Genomic DNA, 26,876 nt, shown 5'->3' on the forward strand with positions numbered 1-26,876 from the left:
GGGGCCTCGGCCCGGGAGCCGGCCCTCGGGGGCGTTGCCAGGGCTCGGGGGCGAGGCTTGGCGCAGGGCGGAGCGGGGCGCAGGCGCGCGGGAGCGAGAGTCGGGGGCTGGGCGGGGTCCGGGGGCCGAATCGGAGACCCAGGGGTGTGGTGCGCAGGCGCACGGGCGAGGGGGCGGGCCCTGGGGGCGGGCCTCCGCCTCGGTGGGCCGTGTCCCGGCGCAGGGCGGCGCAAGGCGCAGGCGCAGGCGTGCGGGCCGGCCGCGGCTCCCTCCCGGGCGCGAGCTGCCTGGTGTCTCCCGTCGGAAGCTGCGGCCGCCGCGGCCATGATGGCAACCGAGTGAGCTCCGCGCCCGCCGCTGCAAGCCGCCTGCGAGGCTCGGCCGGCCGGCGAGGCGACGCGAGGCGGGACGAGGCGGGACGAGGCGGAACGAGGCGGAGCGAGAGGAGGCGAAGCGAGGCGAGGCGCGGCGCGGCGAGGCGAGGCGGGGCGAGGCGAGGCGGCCCCGGCGGCGATGCGAGACGGCGGCGGCCGCGGCCCCGAGCCCCGCTCTGCGCCCCCGGCCCCGGCTCCGGCCTAGGCCGGCGCTCCCGCCGCGGGGCCCCGAGCGGCGGCAGCCCCGGCCCTCTCCTCCTCCACCACGGCGGCGGCGGCCCGGCGGCGCCCCCTGGCCTCGGGCCGCCGCGCCGGAGCCGCGCCTCGGCCTCGTCCTCCTCGTCGCCGTCGTTCTCGTCCGCCGCCGGGGCCGCGGCCGCCGGGCCCCGCCCCTGGGGCAGTCTCCTGCAGCGCGGGCCGCGTCGCCTGATCGCCGCCCGGGCCTGCTGCGGCTGCGGGCCCGGCCCGGCTGCGCCGCGGGCTTCGCGGGGCCCTGAGGAGCCGCACCCGCCGCGCCCGCGCCTCCGCCGGGCCCGCCGGGCAGCCTCCGGGGCCGCCGCCGGGCCGCCGCCGCGCCTGCCGCACCCGCAGCACCCGCTCCCGCGGGCCCAGGCCCAGGCCCAGGCGCCGGGCCGCGCCGCGGGCAGAGGCCCAGGTCGGGCGCCCGGCTGCTGAGCAGGCCCCGCGGCCGCCGCGCGGGCCGCCTCCGTCCGCCCGCCGCCGCCGTCCCTCCCCCCGCGGCCCCCAGACATGACAGCCATCATCAAGGAGATCGTGAGCAGAAACAAAAGGAGATACCAAGAGGATGGATTCGACTTGGACTTGACCTGTATCCTCCCCTCCCCCTCCGGGGACGCGCCCCCCCAGGGTCAAGGCCAGGGTCCCCCCCCCAGCGGCCTCCTCGGGGGCCTTTGTCCCGGCGCTCCGGGCAGAAGGCGCCGGGTTAGCGAGCACAGAGCCGGCTCCGCGGGGACCTACCTGGGAACCGCAAGCACGGAGGCCGGGAGCCCGCCCGCCGGGGCGCTCTGGGCCTAGGCCCTCCCTAGATGGAGGGTCTGGAGAGGAGACGGAATTAGGCTCGATCGGCCCACGATTGCATCAGAATCTTGCGGGGATTATTTCTAGGCCCTGGTCTGCCTTGATAGATGCCCGCAACCGAGTGGCGGGACCGGGGGGCTCCTGGGCCCGAGTCCCTGGAGGTAAAGAGGAGATGCAGTGCCCCCCCCCCCCCTTTTGTGCCGGAGAACCCAATTAATGCTCCTCGGGAGCCGGATCTCGTAGCTGGCCAAGTTGTAAGTGATTAGTGCTGTAATCAGCCCTGCAAGGCCGATACGGATCTGAGGTCTTTGTTAATGTGGATTTTTTTTCTTCTCACGGGAGGCTGCTATGTCGGGTAAGGCATGAAATTAACTGCCCAGCAGCGTTTCAAGTGCATCCCTATCCCCGATGGTGGTGATGTCAAGGAGACTGTGGGCGTTCTGGGCTTGGATCGTTTGTTGGGAAGGTGAAATTAACGTTCGCCGGAAATTGTGAGTCTTGGTGGGAGATCGGGCTTCCACTTGGCAAGACCTGTGTTTTCGGGCCTCCTGGCAGGCGAGAGGTGCCGCTGATGGCGATTCCCACCTTTAGCGAGAGAGACAAATGCGGGTTGCGTTCTTTCGCGTTAACACGGCCCGGAAGAGCCGGTAAGAGTGTACCCATTTTGAATCGAGTGATGTTGCGGATTCATTGTGAAGGTTTTTACTGTTTCAATGTACCGAGGCAGTTCCGTGACTTAAGAGGAATCAAGAATTTTCGCCCAGACTTGGCTCTGTCAAGATTAAGCTTAGGCCTTTGCGTTCAAAAGAGGCCATCAAAGCACTGTACTGTCATCCCTGGAGCTTTGGTTTTGACCAAGCTTGGGAACTCTTTATTTTCCTTATTTGCAACCTCGTGAAAAATACACTTTCTTACTTAGCAATTCATTGTTCCCTCGGCATGTATGTATGAAGTATAATTTAAAGCGACCAGAATTTTGATGGTCAGGTGATGGTTGCATTTTGATGTAAATATAATATAGCAAACCATATGGATGGAGTTCCACTGATAGGGCAATGGCTTTTTTTTAAAATAAAAAAATCAGTAGTTTTTTGCAATCTTGGAAGCAGCCATCCCTTGCTAGTATCTCTCTGTATAAAAGTTTTAAGGTAGCCTAAGTGACAGCTACAAAGCATGATACATTTTTAGCAGACTATTTTTCCTTAAAAGCCAGTAATTGTCAGGTAAACATTATTAAGTGGAGAGAGTGACGTGTAAATTACTTTTTTATGTGAAGAAGTTTGGAGGAGAATATAACATTGTTTTCTAAAGGATTTAGTTCTCTTTCATATTTGTCATATTTCTACTTTTGCCTTTTTTCTACTGCTTATTAAAATTTTGTATTAGTTTTTATGTCGGCTAAATGTAAGCATACAGGTGTTTGTTTTTCTTAAGAACAGTAGGCACATTTTTTGTTAGAGGAAATTGCTAAACAAGGATGAAAACAATATATATTCCTATTAGGTTCTTAACTTAGTACTTTTAGAGTAGCTTTGGAAATTTATGTGATTTCATTTATTAAATGTCATAGGCATATTTGAACTGGATAGGACTGCCCAGGAGTCAGTGGCTCATTGCAACTTTTGTTTTGTAACTTGTTTTTACCGGCAATTCATTTTTGGAGTCATATTATTGTAGTGCTTGTCTGAGAACTAGGAAGAGACACTTTTCCTAATTAAATGCTTTTAGGGAGTTTTTTGGGCCATATTAAAAATTGCTAAAATGATGTCAGCTTTCAAATTGTGATATCTGCAGAATTTATACTTGATTTAATAAAAGGATTATCTAAATTACAGCTATATAGTCATTTTGCAGATCTCTTAGCAGGCTTTGATGTGAACAGTAAAATGTTATTCTTAAGGGTATGACATAATTTTCCTGTAGTCAGCTACTTTTTTGTATCTATACATAAAATTTATGCAACTTAAAAAGCAATCACTAAAGCAAAAAATCATCGAAAGCTTTTATTCTCAATAATTTTTGATGCACCAAAAAAATGTACTTGCTTTCACTGTCAGTCAATCAACAAGCATTTATGAAGGCCTCCCAATATGTGGGGTTGGGGTTTTATAGGGGCAAGTGAAGCTGACTTTGCCCTGGAGGAGCTTATCTTCTTAGCAAAGTCTGCACTTGACCAGTTCTATTTCTGATTGTTGTGAGAAAATTGGAATGAGAAGTAAGGAAGATATTATCACTTTCTGAGCAACTGTAGTGTCTTTTAAAAGGAAAAAAGTGGCCTCAAGTTGAATCTGTGCAAAGTAGAAAAATTCTTATTTCTTGAAAAAAATTAAATTTTATTTTAAATTTAGGAACATTTATATTCTGTCTTCTAGTTCCCTCTCCACTGGAGGAGGAAAAAAGGAAAACAAAAGCCTTATAACAAGTATATATAATCAAACAAAACATTTCCTCTTGGCTTGGTCCAAAATTGCCTGTGCCCTTCTGCATCTTGAGTCGATCATATCTCTGACAGGGAGTAGCTACCATTCTTTATGATAGATATCTTTATGATAGGACTTTTGGAATCATGGCTTAACATTGCATTATTTAGAATACTTGAGGAAAAGTAAATCCTTAAAGAAAGGATTTCTCCTCAATACAGGGCGATTACACTAGTGTGCATTTCAATTTTTTTTTTTAATCATTTTAATTTTTTGAGATTAAATTTAGCTTGAGCAAGTTTGATCAAGTAGGTTATTCAAAAGTACAAACTAGAGCATAGAGTTTAATGTGGGAGAATAGAGGCCCTTTAGGAGAGTATGACATTTTAAGGCTTTATTTGCATCTTATAAAAATCAGCTCTGAACAAGAATTCATATACTTAGAGCACAGTAATGATTCTGAAGTGACTGTCAAATGAATGTTTTATTAGTTGGATTTTGGGGGGGACTACCTAAACCTTAGAGTTTTAAATCCATTATTGCCCTCCTTTTCCTCTTGTATAACTTGGTCACCTAGTAATTTTTTATAATTATTTCACAAGTTTTGTCCCCCCAGCTTTATCCATGAATAAAGAATTGAAGAAATAGATAGGCTGTCATTTAGTGTTACACTTCATAAAAGGGAAGTTAGTTTCACTGTAATTAATTTCTAATTTTTTTTTATTTGACGTTTGTGAATTAAGATTTTAAACTGCTTTAAAGTGCTTATACTATGTGAAGATTAATAAGTGATTAAAATTTATATGTTGGGAAGTGATGTGAGCCCAGTTTTAATAGATAATAAGAAAACTTTTTAAACTTCAGATTATGTAATAATTTTATTGTGAATATTGGGTAATCTAGTAGTGTAAGTGTTTTGAATTGACATTTTATATAGTATAAAATGAATGTTTTTTCATGAAAGGCAAAAGCCAGTTAAATGGCTTACTTTTGATTTTAAAGTAATCTCAGAAAGCTTTCAATTCTGTGTATACTGTGTTTTACAATGTGCTCATTTTTAAATATCCTTCACTTGGTTAATGTGCATTTGATGAGAGAACTTTTTTCCTAGAAAGCAAATTTATATGAGTAGATATTGAGAGTGGGAAAGACTTGGGTGCTAGGAATTCTGGAGATCCTTCCCAGCTGTGTGTCGCATTTCTGTGTGAAAATGTCCATTTTATGAAGTTACTAATATTCCATCTTGTATTTTTACTGTTTAAACTTTCTTTAGTACAGGCAAAAGTACAACATAATTTGTCCTAATTTTTATGGAAAACAATTTTTGTTTCATGTGAGTTTTTTTCTGCTTCATGCATAATGTTCTATCATTATGACTCGTGATTATTTAGGACCTAGAAAACATTAATAAAAAACAGTTACGTAATATTTAAAATACTATGCGACTGCATAAATTAGTTTGTATGGACAGGTTGTGCAAAATAGCATCCTTGGCTCCTTACCTTATATTATCTTTCCTCTTCCAGTGCAGTCTGTAGCAAGAGAATTGTGTGGCCTAGTCCTGTCACAGAGCCAGAGGAAATAGGCAAAATTCATGCTTGGAAAATATAATAGAAATGTTAATTCTTCAACTTCCTACTGAGCTTCTGGTGTTGGTATTGGTTTTGGTGGTTGCTGTTCTGTTCTGATTTACAAGTGGCTTTGTAGAAAGTAGCTTTGACCTGAAAACATCGAGTTGGAAAAATAAGGTATTTTGCTATTGTGTTGGAATTTGATAAAATGGCCAAAATTTGTGATAATGTATTGATGACTTTGGTCATTGACTTTTATAAAGGTTATATGACTGCCTTTCTCTCCTCGATGTCATCATAGAAAAGTTTTTATTTATAGGAATTTTCTTTGTAGATAGTGTATCTAAATTTCAGTTTATAAAAAAAATTGGAAATGACAAATAAATATATTGGCCATGACCATTTACCATTTCTCTAATTTTTATATTTTTTTTATTACTTGTAGGCCAGAAAGCAAGTTTGGGTCCTTTGAAATTTATATTAGATTTTTTTTTTTATTTTAGATCATCATATATTGTCTAAATTTAAATATGAGGGCAAGTTTGACAAATGCTCCAGGTTAGCCTACATTTTGGCTAGTGAGAGCAACTGTGTCCATTTCTATCTAAAAACTGACTGAGTGCTCTTAAAATGGCAGTTAGAGATGGAGCAAACTTTCCACTAAGGTCGAAATGCCATCTGGTCCAGCATTTAGGAAAAGACATTCTTCACCTGTCCCTGATGTGGAAAATAAGGATGCTTTGGACTCTGTTGACAGCCCAGGAATGAATGATAATTCTTCCTGTAGTTTGGTACCTTTGCGTAGGAGAGTGATGTTTTTGTCACTCCTGCTTTTGAATCTATCAGATTTTGAAGAGCTAATCATTTGTCATGCAATGCAAGTTAGCTCTTTAGAGCCAAGAAAGAAAAGCCTTACCCATTGAAAAATTTAAATATTTAGATAATTCTCATTTTTGGAAGTTAATATTTATTTTTCATAACAATATAAAACTTTAAAATTGATAACATGAATATTTTATTGTTTCAGATCATATTTAAGGTATATACTTGAGTCATTAAAAAATTTCTTTAATTTAAGAAATGTTAAAATTTTAATTTCATTCCAAGTTAACTTTGTATTTTTTAAAATAAAGGATTGAAGCCAGAATTTTCACATGCTAATCAGTATTTGTATGTACTTCTTAGTTAATGAAGTGCTGTGTTATGATTTTTGTTTTTTTTAATTGATCCATCAAAAAAGATGGAGAGGTTAGGGTTCCAAAGAAAGCCATTCATAGCTTTAGAGAGAGAGGGAGGAGGAAGAGAGAGAATCTGTAGATCGTTTTTAATTAAAATATGAATAATTTGTATGTACAATTTTCATTTAGCATATTGTAATGCTGTGCTATGATATTGTAGAAATGTCTAATAACTCATTTGGTGCTCTTTCTTTCAATTTCAAAAATTTTTTCAGATTGCATTTAGTACCTTCAGTAAACTTCACTGTGGGTGAATGTAATAACTATTACCTTAAGGTTTAAGATGAGCAGTCCAGTGGAAACTCAGAATATGTTAATGTGGGAAGTAAACTGGAAGATTGTAAACATTTTATTTCAAGAAAGTCTTGGGTTTTGATTAAAATCATGTACTTCTTAGAGCACCAGCCCTGAAGTCAGGAGGACCCGGGTTCAAATCTGGTCTCACACACTTAACACTTCCTAGCTGTGTGATCCTGGGCAGGTCACTTAATCCCAATTGTCTCAGCCAAAAAAAAAAAAAAAAAATCACATAATTCCTCTCTAAACGAAAATTATTTTTTATATTAAAATAGTATATGTTAAAAATCTAATCTTTTTATAAGTGTTGTAGAGATTTTTTGGAATATCTAAAATTGTGAGAATATTTATATTATTTGAGGCTATATTAATGTAGCATGGGAATCTAACATTAGGTATGAAACCTTATGCTATAATTTTATTCATTTTGCAATTTGTCATGCCCGCTAATAGAATCCTGGAACTTAGAGATGGAAAGGAAGACATTAAGATTAATCATTGAGCAATAACTTAACCTTCACAGCTTATCTTTTTGAAAAAATTTATCCAAGAAGTGATGGTTAGAGGGAATTGGGGAGTAAATGCTAATGTTTTGTTGTGAATGGAAGCTTGCTTGTACCGAGTCAGTCCTTATTTAAGTGCCTTTCTGTGTAAAAATGAACTTGTGATTGGGTGCACTGCTTTTTTCTTTCTTTCTTTTTTTATGCTAATAAGTATCCTAGTGAAGTTGTCTTGTTGATTTGTTTCTTTGAAGCATAGAATTTGTAGAATTTTTTCTGGTGGTTACAAGTACCTATGAGAGGATACGATTAACAGGTCACATTTCCCCTTTTCTGTGTGCCATATGCCATATTTCTTGTCAAAGTTCCGAACTTCATGTTGGGGCAGCAGGACACTTTTACTTTTCTGCCTTTAGTCATTAAATTGACTTGTTATAGTATAAAAAATTTAAAGAAGAAAAATAGTGTTTCTGTCCCCAAATTTATCTTTAAAGGGGATACTAATAGAATTCCATGGTTCTTCCTTTAGTTCTTCTCTAATGCTAAAAGTAAAAGTTGATGAAAAATGATGAAAGGATCATAAAGGGTAGCTCTGATTTTTTTTTTTTTAATGGGCCTGATTTTCCAGGTTAAGAATGAACAGAATTGGGGGCAGTTAGGTGGCACAGTGGATAGAGCACCAGCCCTCAGACACTTAACACTTCCTAGCTGTGTTACCTTAGGCAAGTCACTTAGCCCCAATTGCCTCAGCAAAAAAAAAAAGAAAGAAAGAAAGAATGAACAGAATTTTCCTATATATTAAGCATTGTTGACCAAGCCCCCTTGGGCTGGTTGGATAAAGTATGTGATGAATAGGTATGCCAGTTTGATCATACAGTTAACCACTCTTCTTTGGACCAGGTGTAAATTGAATGTTACAAATAAAATGGAATTTATATTTTCAGGTAATAAAAGGCTTTCTGCCTTTCTTAAAATGGAAAAAAAATTTTTTGGTTTTTGGATCATTTATATTTTCTTAATGAGTCTTCTCTCTCATAAAAAATGGGAGTAGAGAAAGCAGTTCAGCAAAACTAAGCAGTAAATTGAAAGAAGTCTGGTGTAATGAGCAGTAGTCCTGAGTAGTGGGAGAGCTATGGTGGGGAGATATCTTCTTCCCAGAAAGTCTTTGGGACCAGGTGTCATCTGGTCAGTGCATCTTGGTAGTGTTTAGCTACAGTTGTGTTGTGCCTTTCCATTTACAATGCTATTTTGTATATGTTATTTGCCTAGTTCTGCTTATTTTATCACACCGCATCTGTTCATATGAGCCTTTGCATATTTTGCTGTATTCAGCAAAATTTCTTACCAGTAATGTTTTATCACATCCATGTATCATACTTTGTTTGGCCATTGCCCAATTGATGGGTAATCTACTTTGTTTCCAGTTTTTGGCTTCTACAAAAAGTGTCATGTATATGAGATTTTGCTTTGTGTCAGTCACTTCCTTGTGTTTGTGCTTGGTGATGGAGTCTGGGTCAATGGACATAGACATTTTAGTTACTTTTTCTTCACAATGACTTTCCAGAATGGCAAGACCATTTTTACAAGTACTACAAACAATTATTAGTGGGCCTTTTTCCCCCACTTCTTTACAATGGATTATTCCCACCTTTTGTCACTTTGCCAATTTTCCTAGGTATGAAGTAGAATCTCAAAGTTCTTTACATGTCCATTTCTCTTAATCAGTTTTTGCTTTTAAAATGTATTCAAATGCCATAGTTTGGCTTCTTTCCCATAAAGTAAACCTTGACTCAGTTCAATATAACATTCAATAAATGGCTCCTTCAGCCCATACTTCCTCAGGGTGGGGCGAGGGGAGATAGAATTTTAAGGACAGCCTCTGCTTTCAGTGAGCTTTGAATTTAGTAGGGAGTTATGAGATATGTACCTATAGATAAAATACACTCAATCACAGTACTGGAGATGGCTCGGGGTTAGAGCTCTGGACTTGGAGTAGGAAGATGTGAGTTCACAAGTGCTCTCCGATGCGAACTGTGACTTGGGCAAATCTCGCAACCCACCTCTGTTTTAGCACGAAGCCCTCCATGGAGAAAGTCTTGAGCGTCTAGTTGGGGTTCTTGTGTAGGTGCCAGATTCACTGGGGTAGGACTCTAAGGGATTTCTTGTGTCGGTTTGACACCTTGGACAGTGGGGGCTATTATCTAGCAGCACCTCTGCAGAGGGATTATGAGGTTCACATGAGATATCTGTAAAGTGCTTGCGCATAGTGCCTACTATGGAATTGATGCTACATCAATGCTTATTCCCTTTTTCCCTACCCTAAGATGTTCCAGGTTATTAGAAAAATCAATTTTACTTTGGAGGGTGAGGAAGAGGAGGAGGTCAGAAAAAGACTTTGGTTAATATTTGATCTGGGTTTTAAAGGAGAGGTAGGAACAGTGTGTTGGGATGACTTTCTGGGCATAGGAACTAGAAAGTGGGAAAGTATGGCGCACTTATTGTTCAGTCTGGCTGGGGCATAGATTCTGTAAAAGGCCACAGTGTGAGACAAGCCTGGAGAGATAGGGCCTTGAATGGCAGGTTAAAGGAATTTATGCTTTATTTGGTAGGCAAATAACTATTAAAGGCTTGAGCAGAGGAATAATATGACTAAGCCTGAGTGTAAAGAAGATTGATTGGGAAAGGTAGATATTAGGAGCCTCTCACAATATTCCAAAAGGATGATAATAAAGGTTTCTTTGAGGAAGGTGACCATTGGACTATAAAGGAAGAGGAATGAATGTTAGAGATGTGTCAGAGGTTGCTCTGACAGGACTTGGTAACAGATGGATTTGTCCCACATATCTAATGATAACACCAAGACTTTGAATATGGGGGAAAGTATTGAGGGATGGTGCTACTCCCAGAAGGCTCCCCTAAGTTTTGAGGGAAAGATGTGAAAATCATTTTGGGGCATGTTAAGTTTGAGACATCCAGGCTCCAATAGGAAGGTATGTTGAGGCAAACGTGCAGTAGAAGGAGGAGAAGGCAGCACTGGAGAGCTGGACAGGAGGATTTGTTTCTGTAGGGGTGTTAGTTGAAGTCCTGGGAACAAATGAGATTGTTGGGAAGAAAATGGAGAGAGAGAAGAGCATCTCTCTTACAGGTCCAGGGAAAGAGCCTCCTTAGAGAAGGCCTGTTGCCTGTTGAATGGAGAGGGAGGGGATGTGTGTGTGTGTGTGTGTGTGTGTGTGTGTGTGTGTTACACGTGCAGTGTCTGATGAGTAGAGCAGTGGGGCCTCTGGGCCAGCTGTGGGCAGAATGGCCTGAGAGGCACTAAGTGGACAAAAAAGAGCATCATGGACTCTGCTGCTGCTGCGTTAACCAGGAAGAATTTTCATAGGATCCACAACTGGAGTAGACCATGGGTCACTTGGTTCATCCCATTCATTTTACACCCAGGAAACTGAAACCTGGGGAGATGAAAGTGGCATGTTAGAGATCAGCTCTGGCAAGGTCCAGAACTGATATAGGTCTTTTCCCTTAAGGCAATTCCTGAACAATTCAGAATATCCTAAATTGAAGAGAGCTTTAGTCTGGCACTGTTGCAAACTCTTGCTTTCTTTGTAAAATGTTTTCCTTGAAGGTGGTACTCAGTCCCTTTGTTTTAGCATGAAGCCCTCCATGGAGAAAGACTTGAGTGGCTAGTTGGGGTTCTTAGCCAGATCACTGAGGTAGGGCTCTAAGGGATTTCTTATGTCGGTTTGACACCTTGAATGTGATACATGGTCCTTTTTTGACATGTGTGAACAGTAGAATAAATAGCAGCCCTCCTTCTTGGGGTTTTTCAAGATGCCTCTTGATATTGTGTGGCTAGAGCTATGCTTAAAGATGTGGCTTTGGTCTTTGCTTAGGAGATGATGCAAATACTCACAAGTATAATTTACTAAATGACGCAGGAGGAAGTAATCATGTCAGCACCTGTAGAGACCTTAGGTTTATGTGGGGATCTTGACAGTCTTGATGTTTTTATAGCAGTTGAATTGTCTATCTTGGTGTCCTGTGAGTTCAGTCTGTCTACCCTAAGTTTAAGTATTTGGGATATGGTTTTATATCTCCTGCTCTATTGCTTGCCACTGGATCCAGATGGCTCTGGAGGGGAAAGTGAGGCTGGGGATTTTGCACCGAGATCCATTTCACTTCTACATCCTGGCATCACCCCCTTGGTGTCATGGTCCTCGTTGAGAATCCAGGATAAATGGCAGCAACCACGACGTGACATACAGCGGTTAGGTTGTCATAAAGCACAGAACGAGGAGAGAAAACTCAACACCCGGCACTTTTGGCTCAGTTGATTTTGAACCTTTTTCAAATTGGACTTTTTCCAACATTCTGTATAATTCTTTCCTTTGAAGCTCCTTTTTTCTCTGGATACTGTAAATTGCTGAGCCCTAGCATCATCTTGTGAGATTTCTGTGATGCATTTTTAAAAATTTCATCTCACGATAGAAATTGGTTTATTGTATATTAGGTTCTTGAGAATTCTAGCTTTGTTTCTGAAGTTAACATTGATATTTCAATACAGTTTTTTTGTGTTTTGGTTTTTGCCTTTTCTCTTAATATATAAAGTCTCTCCCCCCACTCCATTCCACCTCCAGTGTTGGAGATCTTGGTTTGCTCATTTCTTCAAGTGATTTTTAAAATATTCTTCAGAGGATTCCTAAAGATAATTTTGTTTCATGTTGGTAGGTTTTTTTGCTCTTGGAGAGGATTTTGCGTAGTTATGCTCATGTTTCAGTATCTTTCTGGAGATTTCAGTTTTGTTTGTTTTGAAAGAAAAGGCTCTATTTTATATTCCTGTCAGTGGTGGGTAGGATTATCCTAACTTCCTAATTTCCCATTAAGGAATCATTGAGCTGGTGAGTCAAAATTGACTTTTTTTGCTAACATTTGTGTATTTATTGTTCAGTATATTTTGTGATGGTGAAAATTAAAACATTGGATGACATGAAGTTTAAAGTATAAAATCCCCAAATTGTTTCTAAATATAGCTAATAAAATTTTCCCCCCTCTTGGTTCCCAACCTGAGGTCCACAGTTATTGTCTGAAGTTCAGGAGTATTTGTGTTTATCAAATATAATTATTTTGTTGAGTATTTTTTCAATCAGTGGATACCAATAATACAAATACTGTCAATGGGAAGTGGTTTTTTAAAAATTATTTTTAAAACTTTCCTTTAAAAACCCTCTTAGCTTGTTTTTTAAAGTCTTTTAAGTTTGAGATGATGCAGTTGACTGTCATTACTCTTAAATGATTCATATGTTTTTCTTGTTAATATTATAGGACCATAAATATTTAGATAGTTGTGAGTTCATCAATTTAGAGTGTTCTATTTAAATTAGAAATTTAATTTGAAATTTTTAGAATAACGTAATGCTATTTCCATTTGGTCAGTGTTGGAAGGGCCAAAAAGTAGCTACTCAGATTTTGTTGGGTTTTTTTGGTGGTGGTTGTTTCTTAAGGACAGGAGATTTTAACTAGAAAATATTCTAAGGACAGGTTGTTTGTTAGGATAATAATTCACTTGATTTTGCAACTCCTTTTTCTTCCCTTCTTTCTTTATTAATTTTTTTTTTTAAGCTAAGGGTACATTTAAGTTAAAGAGAACAAACTTTTGTATTGGAGTTAACATTGCTTGATGATTGGGAAATAAATCTGGGTATATTGCAGATAGTGCAAAACTAAGATTGGAAATAATTTTGTTAAAGTCTATGACAACTTCAGTATTTTGTTTGAAAATTGACTTTTTTTAGCACTTTTATTTTGAGTGACTAAGGTTTCATTGTCTTATTTTAGTTTCAAAAAGTAAAGTTACATTCTAATGCTTTTGCTCTATGATATATATTTAGAAGTAAGCTTAAGATCATTTAAGCATTGGAAGATCTTTGACTTCTACTGCAAATATTTTTGTTAACCGTATTAAGTGGATGATTTCTTCCCTCAGTTCTTCCTCTGTTACCACAGTCTTGCCTGTTGTTAATTGACCCTGTCATGGTATAGGAGCACTAGCTTTCTAAGGGCCTTGGGGAGCTGTCAAGTCTTTGGAGTCTAGGCACAGCAGCGCAGACCTATTTCTGTTATTTAAGGGGCAGCATTGTGAAATTTGAAACCACTGGCTCAGCCTTCCAGGGATTTTGGATAGGCCTTGGTGACTGACATTTAAAACATAAATCATTAAACTATTGAAAGTAATAGATAAATTTTTGGAATCTTTAGCCATTTTCTCTGATTCACTTAGAGAAAAGTAGTACTACTTTGTAACTTAAACTGGGCTTACATTTGATTATGTGTTTAAAATTACCAAATGGTGTCTGCAGAAGACATCTTGTTTTTATGTTTATTACTGATTTATAATTTTTATACTCTTAAGTAATTCAGGCAGTTGCAATTCAGTCTTGACTTGATACATGGAATACTCATTTTTCTGAACTTATTCTGTTGCTTTTCTTCTTCCTTGAGTAGTACAAGTTGGTTGCTGTATGAGATTACGTTTACTTTTGTACTTGAAAAGTATGATCTTCTAGATTTTTTTTTTATGACTTCTAAGGTGATTTTTGCGTTTTCTTTAGTGAACCTTTAGTGTACTTAGACTTGATATATTTCTTTTGCTTGCCAATAAATTGACTGGTTTTACTTACCAAGGTTTGTCATAAAGGCAAATAGCATTTTAGCTGTATCAGATGTCCTTGCAATACTTTGACATTTGTCAAGTGAAGAATGTCAGCGTCTTTTTATCTTTTTTTGAAGTCTAAGCCATTGGTAGTGATTTGGACGCTGACTTTATTGATTTTTCTTTGACAGAATTACCCTAATTATTAGCATTTGTTCAGATATGACTACAGAAGAAGGGGAATAGAGTGAGGTACTGGAGCTGATTTCATTGATAGGGGAGCTCTTTGGTACATTTGTATCTCTGCATTTGGACCTTAGAGAGCTTTGGGCTTTGAGTGGTTATCAGGGAGAGTACAATAGTTTTTCTGTGTCAGAATTCAGGTCTTCCTAGTTCTAAGATCAGCCCTCTCTCGCTCTTGGAGTTAGTAGTGCTGCTGGATTTTGTTTAATAGACAGTGTAGAGGATTGGGGAAAAGAAGGTCTTTAAAAAATGGAAAGTGAAGAAACCCATGCAGCATTTGTGTTTGAGTAGAAGTCTCTACTGCTAAAATTATTAGTACCCAATATAATGGACAATCCCTTAGAGTGAGAAATCGGCGGTTTTAGTCTTGCTTCCATCAAGCCATGCGAGATTGGTCAAATCACATTAGAGGTGGAAAACCTCCAAGGTCACCATCTTTTCTTCTGAGCTCTAACTAACAAGAGTCCCTTCTGCAACAGATTCCACCGATCACCTAGCCTTTCAAAGGGATAACATTTCCCTTGTAGTTTACTCTAATTGAGGACTTCTGGATCATCTGGCAGTTGCTCCTGACTTCAATACATATGGGTCCCTCACTCCTCTTACTGAAGTTTTATGCTGAATGGGATCTGTCTTATTGTTCTTCCCTGGGAAGGGTCTTTAAAGGCAGCTTTAATCACCTCTCTTTCTCCACATCCTCCCTGTCTGTCTCTCCATCCCCAGGCTAACTGTCCCCAGAATACTGGACCTGGGAAGTAGAAAAACTGATCCTTCAGATCCTTCCCTCGATATATACTAGCTTTGTAATACTGGGCAAATGGCTTACCTTCTCTCAGCCTTGGTTTCTTCATCTGGAAAAGGGAAATAATGATGGTACCTGCCTCAAAAAGTTATTGTGAGGATCAGATTTAATAATACATACATAAAGTATTTGGCAATCCTTAAAGCTTTCTAAAATGTTGGCTATTTTTATGGCTAACATTTTACATAGACTTAAGACCTTTTGACATCCCAGTTGACTTCTGTGGACACTCCACTTTATCGAGGTTTGTAATCCAGTTACAACTTTTCTGAATCTGCTTTTTTTTCCTTCCTGTATAATAAGCATAATAATTGCTCAATCTTGAGCTAAGAAGTTGTTGGGAAGGAAAAGTTTGTAAGCCCCATGTAAGTGTGTGATTGATCAGATCCCCCCACCTATGTCTTGTACAGAGGAGGCAATGCTGAGGAAGAAGGGTTTTTACCTTCATGAAGCTCTTTTAGGAGGACAGAGTCAGAGACACCCCTTTATAACACCAAGTGGAGCAGTAGGAAGGATGTGAGCCTGTGGAGATGATCAGGGATGGCTGGAGGGGATCCTGGCCAAACACAGCCAAAGACCCATCCACTTCTGGACTGTAGAGATGTGGCCTGGAGGATGGTAGAGGCTTAGAAGAGGGAGTGACCTTGAGAAAAAACTTGGGAAAGGCCAGTGGTCCCTGGTGGAGCTGGAGTTCTCCTTCCCTTCCTCTCCTCTTGTGGGTCATTCCTGGAAGCCAGGATCTTCTCCAGAGCAGCCTGTGCCTGTCTTCCCCCTCTCCCATACTAATACCCACTATCTTTCAGTGATTTCTCTTGCCTTTCAGTCCAGTTTAGACTCCTTTGTTTGGCACTCAAGGACCTTCCCAGGCTTGGCCATTCGCTTTGCAGGCTTCCCTCTCCTTACTCTGTCTGGTCCAGCTGAATCGCACCTGGCTCTCCCCTAGACTCCTTGCCCACCCCTGGCTTTTTTCTGTGCTGCTTTTATTCCCAGTAGCCTTCCCCGACCCTGCCTTCTCCCACCCCACAGGGATCTCCACCCCCCAGAGCGGGGCAGATTCCAAGTCCTGTTGAGGCTTCTTTTGTAGCATCCCCCCTGTGCCCGGGGTTTCTCTCACACTGGCACCCCCCCCCCAACCCCCTCCTCCTGGCCTCAGGCTTGCAGTAATCACTGGGGAGGGTCACTCCCCTTGGGACTCTTCCCCTGGCAGTCCAGTCTTGCCTCATCTGTCAGTCGGATCCTCTTAAAGTGCAGCTCTGACCATATCACTGCCCTCTCTTAGAGGCTTTCCTTTTGCTTAGGATCAGGGATTCTTTGGAACCTGGGCCCTTTCCAGCTTTCCAATCTTCTCAGGCCCGCCGGGCGCTCTTCCTGTTCCTCGAACAAGACCCTCCATTTCCTGCTTCTGAGTGTTTGCAGTCCTGCCTGTGATATCTAGAACTTTCTCTCTCCTCAGCCTTGCCTTCTGACCTGCCTGGTTTCCTTCAGGTCCCAGCCGAAGGCGCAGCCTCTCTCCGTAGTGGGTCCCAGGGCCTGTGCCCCCGGGTTGCCCTGTTTCTGTCTCACACAGCTGTCTGCCTACATGTCTGCCCCATGCAGCTGTGAGCTCCTTGAGAGAAGGGACCTTTTTTTTGGGGGGAGGGGTCAGGGAGACTGTTCTTTGGGTCCCCAGAGCTCTGTACCTCCTGTTCCCGACACATTGGAGGTACTCAGATAAATTAGAGCTGAGTGACCTGACTGGTTTGTTCCATTAAAGTGCAGAGGACTATTACACTGGAATGACTAGGAAGTACAAGTTGGTATTAAAATGTCAGCTGGTCCTGCTAGAATCAGGGCAGGGCTCAGTGCAAGGGAGACAGATGGGCTTTTAAAGCAGCCTAATAACTGATCTGGCTATTTCCTCACCTCTAACCCTTTAAAAAATGACCCTTCTACTTAGACCACAGTCTGGATCGCCTGCCTCCCTGGAACATTGAAAACCATGAGCAAAAGAGTATTTTTGGTTGGGACCTAAGCTGCGTCTTAATAAAATACAAACATGCAAAATGATCTCGATTTTATTGTAAAATAAATGCAAATGAAGTAAGCTAGCACATTCTCATTTGAAGTTTTTGGGTGTCAAATATTTTGTTTTCAAATTCAGACATTTAGGAAAAATGTTCTTAAAACATCAATTTGTAGAAAAATCTGATTTTAGTTCTTTTAGAAATTTAGGACTCTGCAATCTTTGTATTAGAAAATAGAGGGGGAAATTCTCTGTTCAGTACATTCAGTGGTCCTTTTTGTAGCTTTGTGCTCTTTGGACTAAGTAACTTCCTCTCACACCCCTGGAGAATTTTAGAGCACAGGGTTTAGAGACCTAATCATATAGGAGCCCCCAGACATAAAGATTTTTATTAGCTGCTTTGGATGAGTGTGAGTAAAGCATGGCTTTTATTTCAGAGAAAAATACTTTAAAGCTACAAATAGGTAAGCCTTCTTTTAGTCTTGTCTCCCTCTGCTCCTTTCCCCTCTTTCCCTCTTTCCCCCCTCCCTTTTTCCCTCTCCTTTTCCCTCCCACTATCCCTCCCTCTGTGTCCCTTCCTCCCCCTCTCCCTTTTAATTTTTTTCTTTCTTTCTTTTCCTTTTTTTTTTTTTTTAACAGTAGCACTGTTCTGAAACAGGAAACCATTCTTATCATATTCATCCAGAGATGGAAGAAGGTAATTATTGGGTGTACTCGTTAAAAACCAGTTAGTTGGGCAACTTAAAACATTTCGTGGTTTACAGAGGTAGTGTGAGTAGTTGTAGTTATATTATTACATAATTAACCAATGCCTACTGTAAAAAAAAAAAGCCCACAACATTAAATTAGTTGAAATACATATTATTAGGATACTTTGACCAGAAGGTTAAGGTTGCTAGCATTTTCAATCTGTTTAATTTTTGTAGTCCTAACTTCTTTTAGCTTTATTTAATAAAAGAAATAAATCACATGCAGTCTTTGCTATACATCGCCCTTAAAAATGTGGTGGAGGTGTCAAAGGCTGATTTAATTTCCTTATGATTAGGCCATTGGGTAGGGAAAGTGATTTCCTGGAGGGTGGGGCCGGACTTTATCCTTGGGTGTTGATTCAAACCATCTACTCTTACTAGTTTTGTGAATTCCTCTGGCCTGAAAGCCTAGGGGCCAGGGACAGCCTTGTCAGACTGTCTGCCTTCCTCTTGAGGCCGATTCTCAGACCTTGTTGTCAGTTGGCCTGTACTTGCAGCCCTTCTAGCTTGATGGTATCTGTCAGCTGTGACCACAGGGTCATAACCTTTGAAAACCCAGCACCATCTCCACTGGGAGTCATTGGAACTTTGAAAGAAGCAAATCTATTCTGTTGGGAAAAAAACAACAATGAAATATACTTTATAATGTGTGAATTGTTATATTTTGTATATATTTAATACATAGCCTCATATTAATTTATCTATTAATATGAAAATAGATTAATATGAAGAATTATTTTACATTCATCAGTTTATTGAACAGTCTTGGGTGTTTTAAAAAAAAAATCTGTGTGGAGCCAAATGTGAATCTCTGTAATGTAAAACAAAAATGAGAATAAATAAGCTAAATGGAGAAAGAAGGAATGAATAGAACAAGGCTTCAGGGGAAAGTGAAACAAGTGAGCAATGATCTTTGACGGAGATGGGCTCACTTCTTGTTTGATATGACACTGAGGGCAGAGGTTCTGAGAGTGTGAGGAAAGCTCATCTTTTTGCCAGAGTACTGCAGTTCTTTTTCATCATCATGATAGTCTCATTTTTTTCTATGGAGTTCCGGTAGAAATGGTCCTCAGAGAAATTACTGTCCTGCTATTATTCTTTTATAATGTTCTCCCCAGGTGGATACAATAATGGCTTTTTTGTAGTTGAATATGAATGCTAAGATCTAAGTGTCTCTGCTGGGGACACTCTTCAAGTATTTTTGCTTCAGTTCTAGTAGCAGTCAAATGAAGACAGGGTTGACAGGGTTGATGTGTATGAACTTCTGGCTGTTCTTGTGTCACTTTGGTCTCTCCTGATACCGTTCTTTATCTCTCTCTCTCTTTTTTCTTCTCACTCTCTCAGAATTTTTCTTCGTATAGTATCAAAGAGAATTTGAGATAACATCTATTAAAAGTGTTCTTAACTTTTTTTTTTTTTTTTTTTTTTTTTTTTAGAACAGTGCTTTGTCTAAATGATTGGGAGCAATAGTTATTTCTGTGAGAATGATCCAGCACAGTGATAATCCATTATGGACCACAATTTGTTTAGTCATTCCCCAGTTAATAGGTGTTTGCAATTCTTAGGTATCATAAAAATGTCTGCTATAGATACCTAGCAATTATATGGGGACTTTTTTCCTATCCCAGACTTCCTTGGAGTATAAGTTCAGTAAAGGAGTTTCTGGCTCAAAAGGTATAGACATTTTAGTCACTTAATTTGCATAACCCCAAATTGTTTTCTAAAATGCTTATATCATTTCATGGCTCTACTAACTATGTATTTGTGTGCTTATCATTCTGCAGGTCCATTGATTACTGCCATTTTTTCATTTTTGGCACTTTGCAGGATGTGAGGTGAAACAACGTCAAGGTTGTTTTGATTTATATTTCTCTTATCATTAGTGATTAGGAGCATTTTTTCCCATGTGATTGTGGATATTTTGCAGTTTTTTGAGAACTATTCATATCTTTTGGCAATTTATCTGGTGGGGAATGACTACTAGTCTTAAATCATACCTGTGACTACAAGTTGTTCATAAATTTTGGATGCCAAACCCTTATTAGAGAAATTTGACGAAGCTTTTTTTTTTTTTTTTAATCATTCAACTACTTCTTTTCCTGTTTGCATTAATGTTGTCTATGCAGAAGCTTTTCAGTTTTAGATAATCCGTGTTATGTATTTTATAATTTCATTTCTACAAACAAATCCACATGACTTTGCTATTTGGTGCTTTTAAAAAAATTAACTAATATTGTTTGGCTGAATTTACATAAGTGTCACTCATGAAAGCCTTTTGATTCCATTCTTCGATTTCAGCCATTTCATAGGCCCCATTTTGAGGTAAAGCATTTTTGATTGCATTCACTAAATCCCGTGCATTGTACCTGTTTTCATCCTTTGCTCTTGCTTGATGATGCACTGATCTGCTTTTTGCAAGTCTTTCTAAATGTTTGACCTGTTCAGCAAGTGATTTAAGAATATTTGTTGATCTTTTTTCTCTTTTTTGATTCCCGACTAGGAGGTATTAATTAATGTTTTTCTTAACTCCCTGATTTTTGTAGTTAAAAGTGTCAATGAGGGAGTTGGACTCTAGAGCCAGCGTGGTCTCTTCCAGTTTGGGGTCTGTGATCTTGTGTGTGCTCTAATCAGTAAGCATTTATTCAGTGACTACTGTGTGCCAGACACTGCTAAAAAAACAAAAACTAGGCCTGTCTTCAAGGTGCTCCCAGTCTAATGAAATCAGCTAGAGTTAGGATTAATTGGAGGTGATCTCCAGAGGGGAGGCACTGGAGTAGGCAAAATAACAGGAGTGGAGATGTACCTCATCCTATTACCACATGTTCATGTCTTTTTGGTTAAATCCTGAATTGGGCTTGTCCTATTTTGAAAGCATTTTGTTATATGAAGCTTGGAGATTGAAGTATTTGGTATAGAGACAACATCTATTAAAAATGTTATTCTTTTAAAAATGTTATTCTTAAGTCTTAAGAATCAATGTTAGGTCCAAGTGATTTTGAATGGCAATTAGTTCTGTGATAATTCAGTATAAAGACAGTAATGAGAAAAAAGTTATGTACCAAGCTAATGTCATCTTACATTATCAAATGTAGTATTGCTTTAATAACGTTAACTTAAAATAATATCTATATAGTGATTTTTAAGAATTGAGTGCTTTCTGCACAAAAACTGAGATAATTTTTATAATAATTTCTGTAATCAAATTAAATTTTAAGAAAAACAGGTAGTTTAAAATACTACTTATATTTGCACCCTTTGCAACTTAGAAAGTGCATTCCCATTTGGTAGCATAGTAAGAGTAGGTAGTGACTCATTTCAGAGACTGAAGAGATTGGAGATTATGGTGTTTCCAAGGTTCCACAGCCTGGCAGGTGCACAGCTCGGAGCTGAAGCCCAGCATTATCTTATCTAAAGAGCTATTAGAACTCAGAAGAAAATCTCCTGCCACTGGTTCTAGAGCTGCTGGTGGGCACATAGATCTGAATTCAAAACTGACAGCCGCAAGACTTGGTTAATTTTTCCAATTCAGACAAATGATGGGATAAAATGCACCGTAAGATATAATATGACTATTCACATTTTCTTGGAGATTCCCCTGCCTTTTAAACTGGGACAACAGGTGTGAATAGAAATGTGAACTTGTATTGTTGTTGGGAAAACATTTATTGTATGTTTGTAGGACCTGCCTTCTTGGTTTTCTCCATCTGGAAGTCAGTGTTAGATCTCTTTAAATTTCTGATAACATTTTGTTTGGACTTGTCTTTTGTACTTGATGTTATTTCTGTTGCCTTTATTTGTGTTTGCCTCACCTCCTATCTTAGATTAAAAGCTCATGGGGGAAAGAACCACCCAGCCCTGTTGATCTTTGGCCACTGATATATCACTTAGTATTGATAACATTCATTTGCCAAGTGTTTTCATCCCACTTGTATGAAGTTGGTACTGAATGCAATATTCTCATTTTCAAGATGAGGACACCAAGATCCAGACTAGTTCACCATTTGCCCACTGTTGCCACGGCCAAGATCAGAACTCGAATTCAAGTCTCAGTCATGTAACTGCTTAATCTGCTGCCCTTTGTGTCTCATGCTGTCTCCTACTGTCTCTTATGTAGAAAGATGGAATGCTTTTGCATGCAGTAGGTTCTGAAATGTTGCAATAACGCAACATTTAGGATTTTCTTTAACTATAACCTGTATTTTCCTTCAGCTTTGTTAAGTTACTTAGTTTCTCAGCCTGTTTTGGAATAACTTTTCTATTGTTGGAGAAAAGGGAAATTAAAAAAAAAAAAACCCCAAACTTGTTTGGTATTTATCCCTCTCCCCCTCCTCCCCCCAGTCATTTTTAGATTCTAAGATTTTGGTGGGGAAAGAGTTTGTTTCATGTGAGTTTTATATTGAGTAGCTGAATGCATCATTCATCAAATAGTAAAGGCTTTGTTACAGGCTACTTTACCAACTGGCAACATCTAGACACCAACATTCATTGTCCTTCAACACAGATCTTCAGCAGAATAACTGTTCCCAAATGACTCCATATCTAGTGTGCTTTGAAAGAGCCTTATCCAAATACGAGGACAAAGTTTTTGTTGTTGTTTTTTCCCCCTTGAGACAAATAGACAGTCCCATGGGGAAGAGTAAAAATCTTGAAGAAGCAGAGACATTAGAAAGCTCCCTAGGATAACAGGTGGGACTGGGGGGAGGGGGCAAAGCAAATCATGGCCCCCATTTCCTTTCGCTCACTGGTCATTTCTCAGTCTCCTGTAATGTGGCATTTGAGCCTCTCCCTAAACCCTGAGATCATGCTGTTTGGGGCTCCTAATAGTCTCTTAGCTGCTCCTTCCAGCTGGGCTTCTTTGACTTGGATTCTCAAGTCAATGCTTTCCTACCATTAAGCAGCCTCCTCCCTCTGCTTTTCCTGACCTCTGCCTGCTTGGCAGCTCAGCTGTTCCTCTGCTGAATCCTCATCAGTCGCCTACCTCCCTGTGGTGGAGGAGCCTTCCCAGCTTTGAGGACCCTCCACCACAGGACCTCTTCTCTCTACACTGTCTTTGTAGGCGGGTGCTTGTGTCCCAAAGCTCTCTGAGCATTGCCAGATCTCTATCCAGCCCTAAGTCCCCTTTGGGCTTCAGTATGTTGTTGCTTGCCCGGCTGCTCAGCTCAGCAGGAGAGTCTCCAGTGTAGTGCTGAGCTCCCTGGCTGTGAAATCAGAAGACTGAACTCAGATCTTTCTTCTGAGACTCTGACTTAATGGACTTACTTGGCAAGTCTCTTGGTACTGAGCTTCGATTTTTTTCCTTTTTAAAGTGAGGAGTTGGACCATCTAGTGGTCCCTGAGATTCCCTCCAGGTCAAGCTCTATGATTGGCAGTCCACTCTGGAACTGATTTTCTGATGTGCATCTCCCCAGTTTCCTGAATATAGGTGAAAGTGAAGGTAGGGAAGGAAAACACATTTTTATGTAGTACCTACTATGTGCCAGGCATTGAGTAGCATTTTGTTCCTCACAACAACCTACAAGGGAGATGCTGTTATTTTCCTCATTGTACAGCTGGGGAGACCAAGGCAGACAGGTTAAGTGACTTGCCTTTGGTCATACAGTTAGCAAGCAAAGCATGTCTGAGATTATACTTGAATCCAGGACTTCCAGAAGCCAGGCTTAGTGCTTTTTCTGCTGTCCACTTAGTTGCCTTGGCTCAATTTACTATTTTTTTCTTTTCTTTATCAGCCCTAGCATGAGACCCTGAAAGTAATGGGTTTACTTCAGAAGTGTTTGGATTGAATTAGGAATATACAGGGGGTGACTTTCAAAATGGGATAATTGGAAAATATTTGCTAAGTAGGTTTAAATAGAGATAGAAATGAAAATATCAAAGAACTCTTCAGTGAGTACAGAGCTGGAGTCACAATTACTCCAGATTTCTATTGGAGCTACTGCTTTTTTAAGTTTGGTATCTTGTAAGAGCTTTAGAGCTTCCTTATGAGAATCCATATATGTAGTTTTTTTTCCACTGTTAAAGTTGATTCTCTAACTGCAAATTTTGATTCATAGCTTTTGTTTTGGATAATTAATATTTTACTATGATTCCTTATAAGTATTGGTAATTTGTTTTCTTTAATAAAGTGGCAGTGTAAATTGATGGAATATTATTATTGGTGAGTAGACATGATTTCTTTTTTTTTTTTTCTTATTTCATTAAATATTTCCCAATTACATGTAATTATTTTTAACATTAATTTAAAAAAAATTGAGTTCCAAATTCTCTTCCTTCCATCTCCTTTCCTTCTTGAGAAATTAAGTAAATTTGATATTGATTATACATATGCAATCATACAGAACATCAAGTTACAAAAGAAAACACCAAAAACCCAGGAGAAATAAAATAATGAAAAAAACCTAATCTGCATTCAGAATTCATCAATACTCTTTCTGGAAGTGTAGAACATTTCTCATCATAGTCCTTTGGAGTTAGAATAGATATAATTTCTTAAAAGTTTTATTTTAATATATAGCATACTTAGTAAGTTAAAAAATGATTATTTGACTTACAATAGGCTTTTATTAAAACAAGATTTCTCTAGTACATTGTGATTCCAAATAACAGAATTTTTTAAAATGGGTTTTTGCATAATTTCCGTCATAGAATTTAGAACTGGAAAATACCTTTAAGGATTGTTTAGTCTAAGTTGTCCGATATACAGAAGTGGAAACAGACTGTGGCAATTGAAGGACTTGACCAAGTTTACACAGGTATCAAGTATCTGACTCAGTTTTCAAACTGGGTCCTTTGATCCTAATTATTGCTCAGAACACATTTCTTTTTGAGTCTGTCCAAATTCAGGAGTACCTATATTCATATGTACATGGCATAATCATAATTTGGTTTTAAATAAAAATTATTGTAATGGTCTCTTGCATCCCCGATCTCATTGATCTGAGTCATTCAGTGGTGTGGACTACAACTCTTCTTGTATTTTCATCTGGTGGGACTGTTGTCTTGCCACCAATTTCCTCTGTGTGTCCTCACTTGCTGGAGGGCTGCTTCTGCATCTCTTGGCCTTGAATGGATCCACCCAGGAAGTTCAAAGCCTGTCTACCTGGTTATTTCTTGCTCTTACTTCTGCTCCACAATGGCCCATCTCCTCAGGTCCGTACTTTTTTTAGGAGGGTCCTTAAGCATTTTGCAAGTAGTTCAGCTTAACTCGTAACACTGTTTCCCCATCCTCCCCCAATGCCTTAAAGTGATACATGATTTTAATTAATTGGAAACTATCTTTTTCTTAGGACCACAAAGCCAACTTAATTTTATAATATAAATATTCTCTTACTAATGTTTCAAATCATTTGTAGACAATAAATGCAATTCAAACACTTATTAAGCACTTACTATGTATAAGACTATGTGTGCTACATGCTGATGGATATGCCATGAAAAACATCTCTCCAGAGGGATCACTTTCACTTGAAGCTATCAGGGATTGATTGCTTCAAGGAGGAGGTGGCCCTTGAAGGCAGAGAGAGGAAAATGGGAGGCGGGGAAGGGCAGAGTAGTCTTTCAAAAAGAGCAGGTACGAGTCATGGGAGACAAAAAGTTTGCCTGACTACAGAATTTCTTCCCAACTTTACAACTGTGTCCCCAAACTTGGGAACTTGGGGTGTTTTTTCTTTTAAGAATAACATTATCTAAAGAATGGTCAGAAGCTACCCAGAGACCCTTCCCATTGAAATTCGTTATGCTAGATGAACTGTGATGCTGTAGATCTGTAAGCACCAACATTGGGGTCCTAAGAGGTTCAGCTGCATTCTGTGTTAGTCTTGGCTGACAGTCAGCACTACCACCCTGGATCTCAGACGCTCTTGAGAGCACGATTTCTTTGGGGAAAATGGGTCCAGTGGCAGATATGACTATGTGCCTTGTCATTCCTCCCTTAGAACCTATAACCACCCAAAAAGGGGAGAAGTGCCAGAGCTTGTGCCCTGGATTTAGGACATATTTATGAGGTAGGGCCCAGATGTGGTAGGATACTGCCATCCGAGGTCTTAGGAAGAACCCTAACATGGTAAATTAGATATGAAAGTAAATGTCTGATTCCCTGGTCTTAATTCACATATCATTAGTATATTTATTTGATGAACCTTTTAAAATTTGTCAAAAAGTCACATTTACATTAACAATCTTGTTGTAACCTATTTTGAATTTGTCACAAATTTGATGATAGATTGGATTGTTAAATATTTTACGATGTAAACTTTTCATTTATTTGATGATTGCAACTTTGTGAGGTTTCATTGTGTTAGAAACATTACTCGGTTGTTTAGGGAGTTGGCTGTACTGATTCTTACTTAGTTGTATGCAAAACACTTTGAAGTACTTGGGATAGTAAAATGGATAGGAACATTGGAAGGGATTGGCTGCTTACAATGTCCAACAGGATGAAACAAAGACGACAATTGCTGATGATTCATATTTTTTCGATGCCAACTGATTTTTAAGGAGAAATTTCTTTTTTATTTATTATTTTCTTAATAAGTCCTTTTTGGGTAAGCTTCTTTTGAAGCGTTTCTTTAGGGGAATACAAATTCTTATCTTCTTATGAGAAGATTCAAAATAGAGGGTTAACCTTCATGAACAATAATGGCTTATTAAGGTGTGAAATAAAAGCCTGTGTGACTAGCTTAAAGGAAGCCATCTTAACTGGCAATGAGATGGCAAAGTTTCGAAGCAGGCAGGAGCCTGAGTGTCTGGGTAGGCAGACTCCTTGGGGAGGATTTTGAAGTGACCTCCTGGAAAGTGCCTTTCTCTCCAGCCTTGGCCACCACTGGGCCAGGTTCTTCTCATCATCACCCACTAACATGGGGATTTTTTCTAAGGGCCATTGCACCCCTCCAGAATTAAGTGTAACCTCCTTCCTAACCTGTCAGTTAGTCGTGGCCTAACCCTTTCTACTTTCTCGTTTCCTTATGTCTTTAACTGCTTAAAACTGCTCTAAGCCT

The 26,876-nt window shown here is 40.1% G+C and overlaps 1 protein-coding gene across 1 annotated transcript in view; it reads left to right on the plus strand.

Moving 5' to 3' along the window:
• Positions 1-940: 940 nt before the first annotated feature.
• Positions 941-26,876, plus strand: part of PTEN (phosphatase and tensin homolog) — a 72,190-nt gene continuing 46,254 nt past the window's right edge. Inside the window, exon 1 of the mRNA XM_031956985.1 lies at positions 941-1,203. Coding sequence (XP_031812845.1) covers positions 1,125-1,203 — 79 coding nt within the window. The 5' untranslated portion in view covers positions 941-1,124. The remainder of the gene's footprint in view (positions 1,204-26,876) is intronic.

This window comes from Sarcophilus harrisii, chromosome 2 (genome assembly GCF_902635505.1).
Source record: "Sarcophilus harrisii chromosome 2, mSarHar1.11, whole genome shotgun sequence".
Lineage (NCBI taxonomy): Eukaryota > Metazoa > Chordata > Mammalia > Dasyuromorphia > Dasyuridae > Sarcophilus > Sarcophilus harrisii.